Below are 20519 nucleotides of genomic sequence, written 5' to 3'. Positions count from 1 at the left end.
CTCCCTCTCTAACGTAGGCCCCCTTCAGACACTGGAAGGCTGCTATGGGGTCTCCATGGAGCCACTTTCTCTCCAGGCTATACAGCCCCAACTTTCTCAGCCTGTTTTCAGACAGGAGGTGCTCCAGCCCCCTGATCATGCTTGTGGCCCTCTTCTAGAGTTGCTCCAACACCTCCATGTCCTTCTTATGCTGATGACCCCAGGATTGTACACACTACTCCCAAGTGGGATCTCATAAGAGCAGAGTAGAGGGGCAGGATCACCTCCTTCAACCTGCTGGTTTCACTCCTTTTAGTGCAGCCCAGTATATTGTTGGCTTCTAATGAAATACAATTAAAAAAAGCTGTTAAAGAAGTAGAGATGGGGAAAATAAAGAAAGGGAAAGCAATTGCTTGATGTTTTCACACTCAGTAGAACATGTACACTTAGGATGTAAAATAAATTTCTTTTCAACCTACATGTATACTTGAGAAGCCAGACATCATTTCAGGTTTGGGCTGAGCTCTGACAGATTTCATTTATGCCACATATTGCTCATTCTTCCTTTGTTTGGTATTGTATTTAATTACCTACCTATCCCGTTTTTGCATCCATTCTTCCTCTCCATCTTGCTTCCCCATCACTCTTTAACCACCTACGCTATTAGAAGAATTCAAGCAGCAATTCTTAAGAAGAAACAATTTCATTTCCTCATGCTGAAGAGCTATTAATACTGTTAAATATGTAGCCTCTTCTACCTTAAAAGAACCAAAAACATTTGTTACCAAATGCAGCTTTTTCTGGGGAGGAAATGTGGGAGCTATTCAACAGCACACAGGATCAAAGTCTCTTGAAAGGTATCACTAAAGATTCAGTGTCTACCACTAGTGATCACGTTTCTTGCAAAATCACTTCCCCATGACTGTGAATAATAGCAGAAAGCTGGCTGCACATTATTTTGGAAAAACTTCTGAATCCAGAAAAGGGCTGTGATCCCAGTGACAACTTCTACTGTCTTTTCTGTGAGCTGGTCATGCCTGCATGTTTACTTGGTTTTTCAACAGCTCCTGCAAACACTTCCCAACTAGACTTTGCCAGTTCAGAGTCATCAAAAATAGACTGTGTGGATGCATAGAATATTACACCTAGTAATCATCATGTTGTATGCTTTTATCGTTATCTTTAAGATATTTGGCATTTGACTCTTACTTTTGTCTGTGATACAAGATAGATGAAAGCTCAGAAATGCTTTAAAACTGCATTCAGTAAACAGTGCAGGCATTTTGAATTTTTTGTTTTGATGTGTGGCTGACTTACAGTAAAGCCACTAAAAATCTGTGCTCAACATCATTGCTGTTTATAGCGTAACTGTTAAAATATTGGGACCTTCATTTTATACTTCCCATGGTGTACTGTTGTGGAAAGTTTTTCAGGCAGAAAAATTATTTGCTGTAGTGATTGGCTTCCCATGTCTTTATTAATGTTGAACAGGTAATGTTTATCCCAAGATCTTACCCCACTGATGTTTGTGCTAGTGAAAATGGTTATTCAGTAGGATGTGGCCTGACAAAAACAAAGACCAAGATTTTTATTTATGGTGTCTAAAATGTAAGTCCATATTAAGGCATCCAAAAGTATGGTGTGACTGACACAAGTATGAAAACTTTCCTGCAGTTGCCCGATGAGCACCTTTGACAAGCAAATCACTTCTATTTAGGTGGCAAAGTACACAGTTACCTCAGTACAGACAGTACTTTGAAAGTGTTGGCCTTCATATTCCAGTATACAAGATCAGCTTCTGGATGTCCCTATTCAAAAGGCATCACCCATTTTTTCATAGTTACTGACCCAACTGGACACAGCAGAATGAGCTGGGTGGTTTTCTAAAACTGGTGTTTTTATGTCATTGGGACTGTATCCATTGCTGCTTATGATGGGTCAGGCTGTTCCATTGTAAGCAAACTTCAATCACTATGTTTTGCAGGAGAGGTTCAAATGTTTCACTCACACTGGATATGTGTACCCCAGGCTGTTCTGAGCAAGGTTTTGGCTATGTCATGTCACCACGGGAACAGTCAGCCCAGGAATACCTTCAGACGGCATCAAACATCCTTACTGAAGAGGAACTGCACAAGAAAGCACTGGATCCTTTCATACTCCAGGCAGAGTTCTTTGTGAGTACCTGACCTCTCTCTTCTAGGAGCATCAGAAAAATTGGTTATTGTTTCTCTTCTATGAAAGTTGCTGTTATTTTCTGCAAATCTCTAATTAGTACATGCAAACTCCACTTCGGTCAGTGAAGCATTTAAGCAAATTTGTCATCTCCTGAAATTGCAAAATCTAAAAGCTTTCAGTGCTGTTGTCACTTGAAAACTAGAGAACTGGTTCTGGTAACCAAAAAAACCCCTCTGTTTCCACAAATCTCTTTTTTCTGTCAGCATGCTACTTTTTAACAAAAACAAAACCAAACTTTTTCACTAGACTAAAGAAGAAAAACCAAGTTTTCTGTAGGCATAACAACTCTGTGTCTGGAATTGCCCTAGAAGTAAAATTGGTCCAAGTGCATGCTGCTGAATGCTTGGCATGGACCTACTTTCCAAGCTTGAATGTTCTCCAGTTGACCAAAGCAGAGGATGGCTATGTCACTCAGCAGGAGCTGTAGAAAGTATGTCTTACTGGGTTTTCTTCTGGACAAAAAAGTATTTACTAGTTGTAAGCTGCTCTGTCAGTTGCTTTTGGGGTTCTGAAGTATGTTTCCTTGGCTTACTATATCAACTGTGCTTTGGGAGAATGATCCAACTAGTTTTGGAAAAAAATAAACATGTACAGATGAAGCAAGCAGTTGGAAATTGGATTTCTGAGTAGCTTAGGATAAAGGCCAGATACATTTCAGTGTAGTGAGTACACTGGCTTTTCAAATATTTGCATTATCTGAGTTTCTAAGTGCCTGAGTGTCCCTGATAGGCATTGTCATATTTGTTATATCTAGCAAAAAAAAACAACCAACAAACAAAAAAACCCAAACAAACTATGAAAAAAACCCAACATGCAAAATGCTGCAGTGGCTCTAAGTATGATGTCTACTAGGCAGAACTGTAAATTTGTGCACAAGATGAGAGGGAAACAGGGTTCAGTCTTTGCATGCTGGAGTATTTCAGGGCAGTTGAAAAAGTTAATGCTACCAAGTCAAATACTCTTTTAAGCATGCAGTCTCAGCAGAACAGGAGGAAGATGATGTTTTGCAACACAACAGCCCTTTCAGCTTGTCTTCCTTATGACCTGTATGGGCCTGAAAGGGTAGGAGTTACACTTTGCTTGCTGTCATCCTTTCTTGTGCAATTTCAGGACTGTTTGTTATTTTTTCTACTTTACAAGCACAGGTGGAAATGAGATAGTCTGGACTTCTGTTTTAAAACAGATTACCAGGTATCTATGGTCCTTAATTCACTTAGTGCTGTATAAGTTGGAAAAGAAGGCAGCTTTTGTGTAGGCAAACCCTGATTCTTTTGAGTAAAGCATATATTGCTTTTGTAGGGAGGAAACGTTTACTTGGTGAGTGTCTGAACTGTCTGCTGAACAAGTTGACATACAGTTTCATCAGTCTCTGAGGTGCAGTATAGCTTTCTTTCAAGCAAAGAAAATAATGTCAGAAGTAGGAAAAAATATGCTTCATTTCTCTAAAAGATTTTTGAATTAGTTTACCTGGCATTTAGAAAATCATTCAACAACCAAACTATCCCAAGGCATTTTCATTCTTTAATGAAAACTGAAAAAGCATAGATAAAAATGCTGCGTAACCAAAATGTCATTTCTGTAATTAAAAATTGTAAACAAGTTATTTTTTTGCAGTTATCACCAGCTAGCTCTGCATCATATATTTTCCTTTTGTCAAACCTAGTTGGTTTTTAAAGTCCTGATCCATGATGAAGCAAGCAGCTGTGTTTCATTTTGCAAGAAAAGTCAGAGGGAACATCACTTGCATGGCTAAGCCCTGAAATTCTTTCAAAATTTAGAGGTTTTGCTCAGACAGACCTTCTGTTGATTTCACCAAGAATTTGCTTGAGCAGTGAATGACTAAGTCCCAAAAACAGACCATGGAACTTGGCTTAGGAAGAGTTTTGGGTGACTAAATACCAAGTAACAATTGAGGAAAACTTCAAGGTTTCATTTCCATGCAGTTCTCCAAACTGATAGAAAACTTCTTCAACAAAATGGTTTTACCATTAATTACCTCTGGTTAAGCCCATTTAGTGCTATGTAAGAGCAGAATGCAGACAGTCAGTCTCCTGAAGCTCCAGAATTTAATATAGTTCATAACTCTGCTCATGTTAATTTCTTCCCAGAGTGAGGCTTGTTTTACTCAACCCTGACTCCTGTTAGCAGTATTTCTGGTACTGGCTACTCAAATCCAGTATGCACCAGATGGGATGACCAGCTCTGCTCTCAAGCTCCCACGAGCCTTTTCTCTGCTGAGCCTGGATAACACATCCTGTCTCATCACATGCCTGTTGACTCCAGTTGGCGCGATGTTCCTCTTTGTTCCTCCCTGGAAGTGGCATTGGCCACTTTCTTTCAGGAGATTAGTAATGGAGAATAAGAATCCTCTCCATCTTTGTGCATTCTTTGCGTCAACAGTGTAGAGAGCAGGTAATCACTGAGCACCTGTTTGATGTCCTTGCCCATGGAGCTTTAAAGTGTGCTGAACAAAAAGAGTGATGTTCCCTCAGTTCCACAGAGTCAGGTCAGTACACCAACCCGTCATAATGTGTGTCATAATTTATTGCTGATGAAAGTCACTAGAAAATTACTTCCTTCCACCCTCAGAGAGGAAGGAGTGTGAGTCAGAAAGGATGGTGTCTGAGGTCCATCACTTTTGGAGCAGAGTATCTTACGTACCACCTTTTGCTTAGTTCTGTGCCTACACTTGCAATACAGTCCTAATAATATTGGGAACTAACATAACACTGCTGCATGTATTACTCAATGAATTAGTCACTCTGAACGTGTTCATTTTAAGGATTTCAGAAAAGAAAGCCAGTGATAGTACAAGGAAACATCAGTCGTATTTTTGTGGTAAATTGCTCTAAGTATTGTACCATATGTCAGTTGACTTCATCACTTTGCCTCCCTCACAGGCAGGACATAATGGACTTGGGTTTTTTTTTATTCCTCTTGTGAATCTAACAGTACTACTTATTTTGTTTTGTGGTTTTGTTTCTTTCTTTTTTAAACAGGAAATTCCTATGAACTTTGTTGATCCAAAGGAATATGATATTCCAGGCTTAGTGCGTAAGAATCGCTACAAAACAATTCTTCCAAGTAAGTTTCTGCTTTTTAAGTCACTGAGGTAGGCTGGTTTATTCCACATGGTGAAGGGCCTTGTATCCAGAATGCATGAAATGTGCTGTTACTACAATGTATTGTCCAAAAGCCGTATTTATGAAGCAGCAACATGGCTTCAAAGCATAAATCAAATTTCAAAAGAGGTGCAGAGCATGAAGAGCCTAATATTCACCGAACAGCAGCAGCACTTAAGTTTTAAGTCATTAGAATTGCATCATTTGATGCTGCTTAAAAATTCTACCCAAGAACTCAGTGTGTTTATTCAGATGTTAATTAGGGGGTTCTTTGATTAAACTCCTTTAGAAGGACTAAATTCTAGTGATGTTATTTTCCTGACTGATGTTATTCTTGGAATCATGCCTCAAATGCAGTCTGAGAATATTCGGAAACGATGGTCTGATGGCATTAAGATGATACAGAAAATCAGAATCTTTTTTTTTTCTTCTATACTATTTTTATTTGTAGACAAGAGTAAGAGTTTAGAGACACATTTTGGTACAAATTTTTACAAGTGTCATAATTTCCATTCTGTCATACTTGTATCATTTTTCAAAGTAACTTTAATTAGATGTCAGTCAAGCTTTTAGCTCTGTATTTGCAAAGCACATAAGTTTCAGTGTCAGGTTAGCAAAGGTAACTGCAGAGAAGTAAAAAATGTCTTCAGCTGTAACTATCATTTTAGTCAATAAACCTAGGTTGGAATTGTTTCCAGAAGATGTTTATTAATCTAGACTTACAACTGTAGCAGCTGCAGACAGTGATCCAATGTGCACAACTCTTCTGATGACTTCGTACTCCATTTTAGAGCAGAAGTGCAAAAACATTCAACTGAATTTCATAATTGCTGTGCTAATGACTGAAGTGAATCATTCAAGTATTAATTTACTGGTTTTGCTGTAATAGAAGATTGCAAAAGTGTCTAGTGATTTCAGATGCCCAAACCGCTAGGTTTTAAAGTGATCTATATAGTCTGAATTTGATATCTGATGTGTCCTTTTAGAACGGGATCCATTTTAAATATCTTGCATTGGATGTTTAAACTGAAAATGAGAGTTTCTGCTGTTTTGAACACCCTGTTCCAGAGTTGCAACAGATATGAACTGTTTTCAGTTTTAAGAAAACTGAAAACAGTTTTAAGAATCATTGCTTTTTAAGAATCATCACTTAGTGGATTAATTATTTGCTGCAAACTTCATCTTAGTCATATGGGTATCTGCTAGCAGCCATTGGTTTGTCACATTGACCTCTCAGCAAACTAGTTTCTACCCTACCATGCCCCCAAGGGTTACTAAGCTTATTCCAAGCTCATTCAATCTGGAGGCAAGATGAGGGAGAGTCCAGTGCTTTTCAGGCTTTGATCATCCACTGACTTCTGCTTCTGAGCTTACCAAACATAGCCTATGCTACCTTGAGTGTCTACCTAGCATTCCTACAGGTTCCAGCTTTAGAAAGCAGTAATGACAGGAACTGCTGAACAAGCTGCAGTACAGCAGACTCAAACCACTCATTATCATAGGGAACAGCAAAAGCTTGATTGTCAAACTAGAATCAAACCCAAAATTGGAATTTAAAAGTAACTAAAATTCGCTTACCAGCTGTATCACCAGAAGCAAACTAGGCAGTCATCATTAAAAGGTGAGCAGTCATGATAATATGATAATCAGTTATTTGCAACCCTAGAGTTGATTGTAGTAAGAGACATGATAATAGTCTATAATTCATCGCATTTGTATTTCTTTTGGAGAATCTGTAAGAATAATTTACTACAATTTTTCTGTTAGTAGTAAAATGGCTTAGAAGGTGGCTTTTTGATGGAAGAAGGGTGTTTCTGGGAAAATGCCAAGCTAAAGAAGTCGATTTGGATATTTCATAACTGCACATTTGTTTGTAGGCAGTTCTCTTCTGGGGATGAGTCCTATGGCATTTTCTGGAAAATGATAACTTTTCTCTAAGGTATTTGGAGGAGGCACTGTTTTAATATATAGAAAAGAAAGTTCTTGTAACAGTATTCTAGAGGTGGCAAGAACTTACTATCATGTTGTATATCAGTCTCATTGAATCCTTTTCTGAAGAGTAATGGCTAGACAAGCTTTTTAGATTTCTATGTGGCTCTGTTGCTTCTGTACCATTTTAAGTTACATAAGACATTTCAGTTAAGTCTACTGAGTTCCTCTAAAATGTCAGACATAGTATAAACACAAAATGGCCATCAAAGAGGCTGTAGAAAAAATAGCTGACATGTCATTTGATTTCTTAATGATACAGACTGCTACTGTTTTTTTAAAGATGTATTGTCATCTTGGACCTGGCCTGTGCACTGGTTTTGTTCTAGGATAAGTGTTTTCAATAAGAGTAGGGTCTTGTTTTGCTGAAGTGCCTCTTTACCAAAAATTTGAAATTCATACTGCAAGCTCTTTCATTAAAAGTCTTATGAATTTTTCTAAAGGAGGAGTTATTCCTGTTTATGTATTTCTAAGAGCAACTCAGCTTCAGCTACACTTTCTGCCAAACAGTTCATGTTCTTGTTTCGACAATATGTTAATAGGCCTCTCTTACACAAAATAAGATTGAAACTGTTCACTAATGTACTACCACGGCAAATGTGTATGCTACATTAACGGAAAAGTCACAAGCCAAGTATTATAATCTAAAATAAAAGCATCTTCTGGATAACATTTTAATATTTGTCGATACAGCAGTAAGACAGTCCACAGTGAAAGGTAACTTAAATTCTAATGCAGTTGAAGAATACTAAAAGAAGTCTGTGCTTAAAAGTCAATGGCACCCATTGATAGAGTTTTTTTCTGCTTTATGTCTCCCTAAAGACCCATCATGAGATGGACAAAGTAGGATTATTTCATTACTAGTAGGGTAAAATCATGGAATTTTTACTCAAACTTCAGCAGACTACATGGATGACTGCATAAAAGCCAGGCAAAGGAATTTCATGCAAGGGGGGGGTCTAACTACTCTGTCCAGTGACATTTGAATAAATATCTGGCAACCAATATCATTCATCTTTTTAATGGTGTGACATGTTGCAGGCTATCAGAATCCTTGATTAAAAAGCAGGTTTTATCTCTTGACTCACTGTCTCCCCAACACTAGAGGCGTGAGCAAAGTTGAGCGGGAGAGAACTGTATTAGAGAGGAACTTGCTGGTTTCAGTGCTTCTGTACTGTAAAACAGTATCTTTGTTAATTTCTTTACTTTGCAGATTGTGATTACATTATCACATAATAGGTAACATGAATCTGCTCTTAGGACAGCATTTCATGCTGAGTCTTTGTAGTACTGTAGAAATTGCTCTGTGCTTGAACATCAATGTGATACTGAGTAAAGTGCAATTTTTTTGACATATATTTTTTGTTCTGGTTTATAAGCATGCTGGATATTTTTTACAAAGAAGTCATCTGTGGTTTGTTTTTAATATTCTCCTGATGATGTACACTGTTGCTGTTTGCTGAGGCCTCTGTCAGGAGAATATTTCTTGTCAATGATAATAAACTGTGTAGTGGAGGTGAAAGTGGATGAATGTGGGCTGTGTCAGCTCAATTAAAATCAGTGGAACAGATCCCATTGACTTCAGTGGGAATTGGACTGAACTTCACAGGTGGAATAATGTTTTCATTTGTTGTATTATTCAAACAAGAATAATGCTTCATAAACAGCCCCAATGTGGGAAACTCAAGTACTGAAGAGACTTATGAAAAGTACAAGAGGCTGTTAATATTCTTTAATTTCTCTTTAACCATTAGCATTTATTAATAGCACATCTTGGAGTTCAGTTCACTGAAAGATGAAACAGGGAAAGAGTTACTGTCATTTGGCCTGCCTATGTGCACTAAATGCGTGTTTATGGTTTGGGAAAAAAGCTGCTTGTTGGCGTTTCACAAACTATATTCTAATGTCTTATAAGTCAGAATGAGTCTGTTGACCTAACAAATTGAGAAATAATTTCCTGGAGCAGAAAATTGCTTTTCCAGATTCGCTCTGGCACACTGACTTTGCAACAGGAGCAATTAAGCAGGCTTCAGAGAGTGGATAAAACTATCAGAAGCAGCCAAATTACCCCAACTATCCTTTCCCTTTTTTATGGTAACGTTTTAACATGGGAACTCTCCAAGGCCATTTGCATCTGTTGTGATGGCCATGAATACATGTAAATGTCTTGCTGTACAAAATAATCTTTTGTGTCTCTTTCTCTCCTCTGAGCAACTAATGTACTATTACTTATCTCTTTACCCCTTTCAGATCCTCACAGCAGAGTGTGCCTTACCTCAGCTGATCAGGATGACCCCCTCAGCTCTTACATCAATGCTAACTACATCAGGGTAAGAGCTCAGTAGTCTATTGTGTCTGCCTAGCCTTTATCTTCCACTGTTTATATTAACAGAATTGCAACATCCACTGGCTTTTAAAGTCATCCTAGCTGAACTGATTGCTCTTCTCTCCTGCTTACATTAACTGAAAATTAAATCTCAAAGTGCAACTGTACAGGTTCAGACCAGACAAAACCACACTTCTGCACTTCTTGATTCAAATTCCTTGTCAGCTGGCCTGACCAAGGCACTGGAGAATAAGTCTGAATAAGGCTCTTGACCTAGCCAGCACCACCTGGGCTGTTGGACACTCATTGCTGGAATTATGCGAGTCCATCTTGCACCTTTGCACCATCTACACGTGCAGGAGAGAGAGAGGGGAAGAACTGATGCCATGGAGTCCATTTCACCCAGTGGTAGCTCTCTGTTTAAAGACTGAACCTTTGTGGTTGTGGTGGACATGCCTGTTAAAATTGTTCTTGTGTTGTTTTGTTGGCAGGGCTATGGAGGAGAGGAAAAGGTATATATTGCTACTCAGGGACCGATAGTTAATACTGTCAGTGATTTCTGGAGAATGGTGTGGCAGGAACGTTCTCCCATCATTGTCATGATTACCAATATAGAAGAGATGAATGAGGTAATGGTATTACATATAGTCTGTATTTTTATCTGTACCCTAGCAGATATTTTTGGCATAGATGCAAGAAAGCGAGCACAAGTTAGTTAGTTCAGTGTCCTGAGCAATCAGAGCTAGATTAAATTCTTCAGGACCAGAGAAGACATGGGCTTCTTTTCTGGTTCAGTTTGTCTTGTTTTGTTGTCTGACTTAGTCTACTGCTGGTTTTGCCATTTTTCCTCTCCCAGCTGACCTAAAACCTCTCCAAACCCAGCTCTATTTGCAGACACTCTTTCAAGTTCTCTCTAAAGGAATCAAAAACAATAGTACTCCAGAACTACTAAGGTTGAGTATCTTTAATTAACAAGATTGGTGCAGCTTTATCTTGCATTTATTATGATTCAGTGTCTGTATCCACATTTCAGCGATGCTGTCCCTGACTTGTGAACGGTGTTAGTTATGAAAATCAGCAACTAGAGCTGACTTGGGTATGGAGGACCTTTTCCTGAATGTGTCTAGAAAATGCTTTTGAAATATTGAAATTAAGATGCTGACAATGTCTATGCACCACCTACTTCCTGAATGTAAACTGTCATGGTGTTTCTGCTAATCCACCTAACGTGATCCTTGTTTTCAGTTTAAAATACCGCTGCCCTCTACCTGTTCATTACTTACCTGCTGAATTATTTGCCTCATAGCAGAGTTGCAAGAACCATGTGCCTGGGCTTCAGTTCACAGATAGGTAGCTGAGCTTACATCTGCTTTTATTGGCAGTGTAGGATGTGAGAAAGTGGTCTGGGCACGTGTTGGGTTCTGTATCTCCCTTAACACTGGCAGCAAGGTGTACTGGAGAGATCCTCACAGTGTTTCTTAAGCTGCAGCAGCAGCATTTGTCAAAGCTTTTCCCTGAGAGCCCATTAATCATTTGGGTGAGAGAGTTTCCTTTGGAGAAGAGGCTTTGGATGCTTAAAAGCCCAAGAATATGAGCATACCTTCATCACACACAGAATTAAAATGGCTTAACTGCTATCTGGAAGCTTAGTGCCCATAATTATGCATGTGCATAAACCTTTAGCTTTCCCCAGTTGTGAAGTAAATACATTTAATCTTGAGCTTTAGTGGAAAAAAGATATGAACATGACAGACACAGAATTATTGTGCTTTGCAAGTTAAAAGTTGTCCATTGTTACAACTGCCTGATTGGACACATATTGTCAAGGCACTGCTGCTGCAAAATACAGCATGTTGCTGATACAAATGTTTTGTTTGCACTAACATTTTAAACTCATGTCTGCCTCTATCTGAGAGGCAGCACTGAAGTAATAACTTGTTCGTTGATTAGAGTTGCCAGTTTGTGGCAAGTAAGGTGCTAAAATATTGTGACATAGTGTACCAGAATCATTTAAAGACTTAGAGTTTTAAAGACGATAATGCAGAGGAAATATTGGTCCTGAATGACATATCTGCTGATAAGTTCTTCCACTGTAGTCTATTTAGCAAGGTTGAATAACAGCAATGTAAAATAACCTTTATATCTGAATTTCACCCATCATATCAGCCTATGCATCATAACAGAGTTGCTGAGTCTTTTCTGGTATGTTTTGTGTCAAAAACTAAACAATGTCAGGAATCTCAGCCATGAGTATAGGGCAAGTCCTTTCATGTAAATGTTTTCTGTATTCTTTTCCTTTCTTCTATAGCACATATATGAATAACAGGACTCAGAAGTACATAGATTAAAAACCAAAACCTTTGTTCAGCAATGATGCTGCTAACAGAGGCTCTGTGTTCCTCCTCAGTGCAATGTCTTTGCTAATGCGAGTATTAAAAGCTCTGTATCTCAGCCCTCTTTCACATCTAATCTAAACTGACAGACAGCCCACAGAAATGAGTGGGCAATCTTACTCCACTCCTTTACCAGAGGAGCGTCTGTGCTATTGATAGCTGCTAGCACTCTTGACAATTTTTACAATGGATTCTGCAGTTTAAGAGTAGAGGAAGAAAAAACCTCAAACTGCATAAATAATTTTAGAGAGACACAGTGGGCCACGCTACCAGTGCGTTATTAACTGATGCACAATGCAGATGGAACAGCACTGGTTCTCCCACACAAAAATTTTGACTCAGTAACTTTGCAAGATACTTCTCTGTTGTTAGTCTTTCTCCTGAAGTAGAATTATTTTTGGTGGGGAAGAGCAAAATGCTGTAACTTACTTCTTTCAAAGTAGTGTATAGTTATGTAAAAGAGGAAGCTTACAAGCATTGTCTTTAACTGGGTTTGTCCAACAGCAGATTCTTATTGTCTTACGGTAATGAGATTACATCTTCCATTGTCACAAGGGAGCCTTTTTCTCAGACCCTGCCTTGTTCATGTCATTTCTTGTCCACAAACTAGTTCGTGCACTGTGTGAAAGCGCCTGTCTCTTCCTTTGCATATTGATTAGTTTAAGGAGAAACTACACAAAAGAAAACAGTCTGTCAGCCTTCCTTCCAGGATAGGAGTGCTTACAAATTCTCACCTACTAGTCTCTAGTGTATCAGTACCACAACGTACATTTGCAAATGAACTGTAGTTTGTGCTTCTCTGGTTGTCAGCTTGCGCTGGCTGCATCTCTGACTGTTTTGGGGCAAAATCAAGTGTTGTAGTCTAACAGCTGTCACAGCTGTTGTTTCCTTTTAGTTCCTTGACTTTGAAAGATTTTCAGTGTCCATTTGAAGTGGATTTTGGTACATAATCTAATTCGCAAAGCACCCGCAGTCATGTTCTTTTGTACGAAAACCTATTCAAATGATCATCTTGTATCCAGAGAGCATTGACCCATTATAAAAAATAGAAAAGATGTATTTTGTGTTTCATATCCATATAAAACACCACAGAAATAGTGATAACTAAAGTATATTATACTAATCATTACTGTCTTAAGAAAAGGATTAATCTAGAAACACAAGCACATTGCCACTGGTCTTTCCAATGAGTCTTCAAAATGCACATCAGTTGCATAAAGATAAATAAGGATGTGTGTATTTAAATCATTGGTTTGTCATTACTTGATTTATGCATTTTCAATCGCGCAGCCGTGCTATTAAGAGTGCAGCAAAAATCAGATGAAATGTGGTCTCTCTTCAGAAAATAAAAACTTATTATAGAAACAAAGTTTATTCATAGTCATCTATGCATGTGCTATATCTAGTTTCAGAGGAGTAAAAATGAACCTCCCTTGATATTTGCTTAACTAGATTTATTTTATATTGCACACAGAAATGTACAGAATATTGGCCAGAGGAACAGGTCACCTACGAAGGAATAGAAATTACAGTTAACAAAGTCATACAAGCAGACGATTACCGTTTAAGGCTCATCACCCTGAAGGTAAATCATCCCAGTGTACTTACAGTAGTTTAGCTGTCTAAACCCTTAAATAGAGATGTTCATGGAGAGTTGCTCAGAAATCTTCTGCGCATGTACTGCTGTGCAAGTAGTACTTTTCCTTACTGAAGTCAATACAGCCTTGCCCAGTTCACCAGATACAAAGGCTACCATAAAACAAGCAGTCAGAGATTTAGACTGCATATGAACAATCTGAAAGCTACCATGCCAATTGTCGTAGTATGGAGTTCACTCAGTGAAAGAAACCAGTGACTCATTCTGTGTCCTCTGCATTCACTGATCATTTGGAGTGGCATGTTAGCTAACAGATAAAGGTTTCTTACCAGCCTTTGCAAGTTATACCACAGACAGCACTTATGGAATAATCTACTAAACTCTGTGATGATGTTCTGTAGAATTCAAAGGCTTGTTTATTCTTTAGGCCATCGGCTTAGGCAAACTGATTACCAACAGGGAACTTTTACTTGTATGCCATCTTACACATTTTGTAGTATGGGGGGACCCCTAGGAAATAGTTAAATTGTGCTTGTCTTCTTAGGATCATTATTAGATTGCTTTCAGACTGCTGGATACCCACCAGCTGTTTGTACCTAAGATGACTTGTGCCACTAACAAGAGGTGGGACAGTTGAGAACTGAGTAAAAGGCATTTTAATTTTGCTTACCTGTTTTCAGTTTCTCTAAGCAGTGGGACTACTGGTCTGCTTGGCACTTGTTAGTGGTGTAGTAGTACCACTCCTGTTTGCTATGACTGAACTCCTATGCTAATTTATTCTTTGAGTGATTTGACTGACTGGACTTTGAAGATGCTTTGAGGGATCATCCCACTTCAAGACACTAAAGCTGTTGATGACCTTGAGAAACACTTTCACTACAGCATTCTTCATGCTTACATTTCTAAATATTAATATCTTTTCAACTACTTGTATGTGTAGTTTTACATACCATAATCCATTCTATCATCTTGTGGACAGAGAGCTTAAAAACAGATTTAATTTTTTAAGTACTTAAATGCTACTTAGTCTACAGTAAGAGTCCCGTTTTACAGCTGTTTTCATTGCTAGGTTCTAGAATCTCAAGCTACATGCTTTAATAAGAATAGTCTATTTACATACACTTCATACATTTTTCATCTACCATTATCTATCCCTGATCTCAGTATAACACCACAATTTATTTCCAAGCTGAAAAAACTCTCCTTTTATCCAACCAGTTTCAAGTCTCTTCAGCCATATGTTAATAGGCAGAATGCCAGCATATGAAATCCCATATCTGGATTGAGAGTGTGGAAAGTCTGTCACTCATGCTTTTGGCAAAGGCAGCAAAGAGAAAATCACAGTCCGTAACAAGTGGGAAGTAAAGAATGTTTGCAAGTATGTTGCAGACTTCTAGCTCATCCCGGTTTGTTTTTCAGTTAAACAATGTTTTTGTTTTCAGTACTAGTGGGGTAATGTCTCTTTTCCCCAACTCCCAAATGAGTTGGTAGTGAAAACTAGAGAAGCCATGAATTAACTCCTGTTTTCCCTTAAACATGAGTGGTCAGAAATACGCGATTTCACCACCAGCAATATGTGATTACTGTGTAAGTTACAGGGTGGACTGTCATACTTCTGTCAGAATAGGCAGCAGGATTTGCAAGCTTTAGGGATTTAGAAAAATCTGAGGCAATAGGACAAAGCTTGTTTTCTTTTTTCAAAGGAACCTGCCAGTGTCTAGCCATCAATTCATGATCTCAGCCAGTCATGGTTTAACCCCAGCTGGCAACTAAATACCACACAGCTGTTAGCTCACTCCTCACCCTTCCAACTCTTTGTGGGATGGGGAGGAGAATTGGGAAACAGTTTAAAAAAACATGGGTTTAGATAAGAACACTAGAAATAAAGTAAAATATAATAATAAAAGGAAATAGAAGAAGAACACAGACACACACACATGCATGCACACACACAAAAACCCCAAACAAGTAATGCACAGTACAATTGCTCACCACCTCCTGACCAATACCCAGCCTGACCCAAGCAACAGGCCCTTTCCTGCCAACTCCCCCTAGTTTATATACCGAGCACAATATTCTTATGGTATGGAGTATCTCTTTGGCTGGTTTGGGTCAGCTGTCCTGGCTGTACTCCCTCTCAGCTTCTTGTGCAGCTCCTGGCTGGCAGAGCATGGGAAACTGGAAAGTATTTGATTTAGAGTAAGCATTACTTAGCAACAATGTACCAGCTATTGGGAAGAAAATCAACTCTCTCACAGCCAAAATGAGAACACAGCCTCAGCTGTAGCATACATGATGGTGGACTTCAAGCCATCAGTTAAATCTTGCTTCCTCCTAGGTGTACCAGAGTCTTCTCAGTCTCATGGAAGCACCAATAGAGAATATTTTGTTAAAGTAAAAGTCTATAGAATCACAAAAGTCAAGCTTCTCTAAGCAGAAGCATAAAATTGGTAACAGCATAGACAAAACTAAAGAACTAAAGAAATGCAGAGTTCATCACTAGAACTTTGTCTGTTTTCTATTTTTGTCAAATGTAGTGATTAATGTTTTTCTTCAGATGACTTATCTTTTACTTTTCACTCAGTATTATTGCCAACATTTTAATTATAATTTTTCACAATTTAAGAATCCAATGTTCATAATCTTTGTGGTTCATACGGTGTCACACATTCAAAAGCAACTGTGTATGTTCATATTTCAGAGCAGTGTTGCTCTGATTTACTGACAGTAGTGAGCTCAAGTACTATTCATGGCGACTAGTTATGCTCTCTTAAGTAGAACAGCTTCTCACTAAGGTAAATAACCTAAGGCCAGGCCCTGTGTTACAGTAGTAAGCCTCTTAAAGTGTACTTAAACTGAGCTTAAGATTCCTGTAGCTGTGTTTCAGTGAGCACTTTAAACCCAGTATAAACTGGAATTGCAGCTCAACGAAGACCAGCCTCCCCCTGTCTGGCTCTCTTGTTCTTATGCTTAAGTTGTTTCCCGTGTGCCCATACAAGCGTGTATGTGACTGTGTGGTAAGCCAAAGGGGAGAACTGATCGATCCATCTGAAAATTAATCTAGTATGAGAAAGAAAATAGATTTTTCTAGATCACTTCCCTAGTCTAGTTCACTGTGAAGATATGTAAAAGCTTTTTTGACTGAAGAGCAGGATGGAAAGTGACACAACCACAGAGCACTTTTAACATCCAGTGACTGTCATACGGACTTAGGAGTGTAGATGACAGAAACTATTTCCAGATTTTTGTGTCTGACTCTTTAGAAAGAGCCAAATTTGTTCCACTTTTCCTCCTCTCTTAAACTCAGCCAGCCAAGTGTTTAAGAGAAGGTTGTGGAAGCTTCTGTTCCCAGACCTTTTGAAGACATTTTCTTAGCCCTATGCCATCTGGCTTATGTAGTGGCTGAAAGGGTAAGGCCATTTCCCTGAGCTCCTTGTTAACTATTTGGCTCTTTTAGAAATCATGCAGAAGGATGTCACTTTGAACACACAAAATCAGAAGCACACAGTGCTACTTGGCACTCAGAAAAGGTAACAGCGTATTTGCTGTATTCATAGCCAAGCTGAGACAAGAGAAAATTGGAATGTGTGTCTCTGAAAAGCCCTGGACTGCAGCTCGATACAATTCCCACCTTCCATAGTGTCTCTGAACTTCTTGCCATGTCTAAGAGAAAACTAGAATTGACAGAAAACTGATATGAGTCTGTCTATCAGAAGAGATAGAAAAATAAGCTCCTACCTATCTACCTACCGATCTATCTATCTATGACAGAGATATGGCTCCTGGCTCTTTGTATGTCAAATACTTGATGAAAGCAATTATGTCACAAACACAACTCTGGCTTTGCTGAATGAATCTGTCAAGAGAGAACAGACTGCCTGGAGTGTTTTGCACACAGTTCTTGGTGCTAAAAGAGCAGAATACTTTGGGGGGGGGGGAGACAGGAAGAAAAGAGGGGAGGAATTATATTTTTTAAGGCAGTTTACTGAAATGCAGATGTGATATTTGAAATCCAGATTTCTGCATTGTGTGGCTTGCCATTTGAATCTCCTGTTCCATTAAGCTTTGATCTACTTATCTCATTCTTAAAGCAAAGGCCAGGTTTTGGTATCAATCTGCAACCAGAAGTTATTTTAAAACTTTATGCTGTTTATCTTAACTGGATTGCAGAAAGGAGAAGAAGTCAGAAATTTGAAACACTACTGGTACACATCTTGGCCAGACCAGAAGACACCAGATCAAGCCCCTCCTCTGTTACAGCTAGTACTGGAAGTGGAAGAGGCCATGCAGAGTGCAGAAGAGAATAATGCACCAGTGATTGTTCACTGCAGGTAAATAAATATTGTGTCTGATTCCTAAGGGCTTCTTCATATACAGTGGCATAGTGCAGATACTGTCATATTGACCATCAGTCAGACATGGGAGATCTTGTTCAACTGCTTCTGTGAAATGCTTGGAACTTATAAAATTTAATGACACTAATTTTGTATTCCTAAGTGTTGCATTCAGATACAGCCTGAGCTGAACAGAGAAGCTGGCAGTGGCTCAGTTACCTGTAAGAAAAGTCTTGTTTCATTTGCTTTACTAGTAATATATACCTTTAATGACCTTAAAAGGGCCAGGTTAAAGATTAACGTGCTGTGAGTGAAACTGAGTTGGAAGACACATGCAAGCAGAAAAATAAGAGCATTCATCTTTAAGACTCAAAACACCACTTTGTAGATTCCTTCTTTGTTTTCAAAAAATCCTTATTAGGCCGAAGACAATAATTTAAGTTTAATACATAAAATTAAATAGTGGCAAAGCTGATGGCAGCAAATACTAACCAACCAACAGGAAATGTATGCAGCTGATAGAAAAACTGAAAAGCCCCTGGCAAAGATGGTAATTTTTTATATAAAAGAAGCAAAATCTTTAAGTTGCTTGAAGCCTGATGATAACATTGTAATTATCAATCATAGAGCAGGAAAAAAAGCATGAAGATAGATACTTCTGTCTTCAGAAAGAAGTAGGAGGATGTACTTACCACTTGTAGACATGATTGTACATTCTTTTCCACTGCTAACTAGGGATCATGCTAAACAACTGCTAACCATTATTAAATCAGCTACAGTGGATGATTTTCACCCAAGAGTGTTTAAAAAAATTTGGCCACACACTCTAAGCTATTAAAGTTTAGTATACCTGAATTCTAGTTCTTAAAAAATTGGAGAAATTCCAAAGGTCTAAAAGCAAGTCCTGTTTTGCAAGTGTTTGGAAAGGTTAAATATGATTACTTAAAAACTACAAGCCAGTTCTCAAAATAATCCTTCCAGGTAAGTAGCAGAAAGCCTGATGAGCAATGCAGTAATCTCACCAGGGTAATTTTCCATAATTTCAGTAACATACATTTTGCCAAATTTATCTTTGTGATTCTTTTGTGAGGAATTTTACTTAGTTTTGCATAACATTTTCTAGGAAATGGCGGATGGTTGCTACCCAAAAGCCATAGTAAATGGGGTATTATCATACACTGGAAATGTTTTTAAAGAGAGTCTTGGCATGAATGGTTGGTAGCCCAGTGTCATCAAAGATCCACCTATAAGCTAATATGGAGTAATCGCTAGTAAAATGTTCGTATGATGCCACATGTCCAGTTTTTCTGCCTGTTTTTTAAAACAGATTTTGACAAATTGGGGAGAGTTCAGAGAAAATAAGAAATGGTTTGTAAGACGGTCCCCTTTGTCCTTGGAAATCTGTGACTCTCTAAGAGCTCCTTGAAGTATTATGGTATTTGCTGCAGGTAAAGATTCTGGTCACCATGTCACTCTTGCTTTGCATACTTGTTGTGTCCTCTTGTATAGTGTCATCCCCATGACACAGTAATAATCTGGGGGGAAACGGGGCATTTTTATTTGAAGTAATTACTAAGAGACATGGTGATAGGATTATAAAGTATTATATGTGATAAATGTGGATCAAAGCCCTTTCAGATTATTCCAGTTGCAATCACTTTTATCTGAAGAAGGAATTTAATACACTGCCTCTATTTGAGAGTGGTTTATGCAGCAAGCCATTAGCCAAGGCCCATGTTACACAGAGTACAGTAGCTATTTTGACCTTTGTGAGAGATCCTCATAATCGCTGTGGTTGAGGCCTTCAGTGATGTAACATAATGCACCTTAAAAAAAAAAAAAAAAAAAAGATACAAACCTAATCATGAAGCTATTCTTAAAAGCAGCTTCATGTTACACGCAGGCTAGTAGTCCTGTTGAAGGTCCTGTGGATAAGGTGCCACTCTTGGGCAGTCTTGGAGGGATTTATCTCAGCCACTGAGAGACCTGCAGCTTGTCCTAGGACAAGTGCTTTGCTAGTGCTGTTTGCTTTATCTAAAAACAGGCGGTGTTGCCTCTCTTTGCAAAACACGCTGAAGTCTATGGATAGGAAACTGTATACAAGAACTGTGTACTGTGACCTGTTTGGTTATGGCATCAATTAGCAGATTTTTTTTTCCTCCTTTTTAACCACTGATGAATATGCACATGCAGCAAAGAGTTACCTGAAATGTTTGAAGTTATAATTAACAAACTAGAAGTAACAAAGAAAAGAGTCAGTTCATGAGGTATAGAGAGCTTCAGAGACAAAAATTTTAAGCCACGTAGGTGCCTCCGTACAGTTATTTGGAGACTGAGATGAGTTCTTAATAATACCATCTCCCAAACTTACATTGAATTGCCTTGATCATTCTGTACTAGAAATTAAAATGATTCCAATGTAGCTGTTTTCCCAACAAGCATAAACTCAGAGTAAAAAAACTGTTTATACAGTCAAAAAAAAACAGTATTAGGACTTTGCGAGTAGCAGCTAATTGCAAACTCTGTTGTTCCTTGTAGACTTGT

The 20519-nt window shown here is 38.4% G+C and overlaps 1 protein-coding gene across 6 annotated transcripts in view; it reads left to right on the top strand.

Annotated features, from left to right (window-relative positions):
* Window positions 1–20519, top strand: part of PTPN5 (protein tyrosine phosphatase non-receptor type 5) — an 81921-nt gene that overhangs the window by 54633 nt on the left and 6769 nt on the right. For 5 of the 6 annotated variants that reach the window (XM_057412734.1, XM_057412735.1, XM_057412736.1 and 2 more), the window contains 6 exons: window positions 1964–2153; window positions 5214–5298; window positions 9576–9655; window positions 10143–10280; window positions 13519–13629; window positions 17812–17972. In XM_057412734.1, coding sequence (XP_057268717.1) covers window positions 1964–2153; window positions 5214–5298; window positions 9576–9655; window positions 10143–10280; window positions 13519–13629; window positions 17812–17972 — 765 coding nt within the window. Of the gene's footprint in view, window positions 1–1963; window positions 2154–5213; window positions 5299–9575; window positions 9656–10142; window positions 10281–13518; window positions 13630–17811; window positions 17973–19302; window positions 19424–20519 lie in introns of all 6 variants that reach the window. The other variant, XR_008972564.1, reaches the window with a different exon arrangement.

The sequence above is a fragment of the Pezoporus wallicus genome, unplaced genomic scaffold (assembly GCF_028554395.1).
Source record: "Pezoporus wallicus isolate ANWC-B61680 ecotype Strahan unplaced genomic scaffold, APGP_CSIRO_Pwel_v1 scaffold_6885, whole genome shotgun sequence".
In the NCBI taxonomy this organism is placed as follows: domain Eukaryota; kingdom Metazoa; phylum Chordata; class Aves; order Psittaciformes; family Psittacidae; genus Pezoporus; species Pezoporus wallicus.
This window is presented reverse-complemented; position numbering and strand designations above follow the sequence as displayed.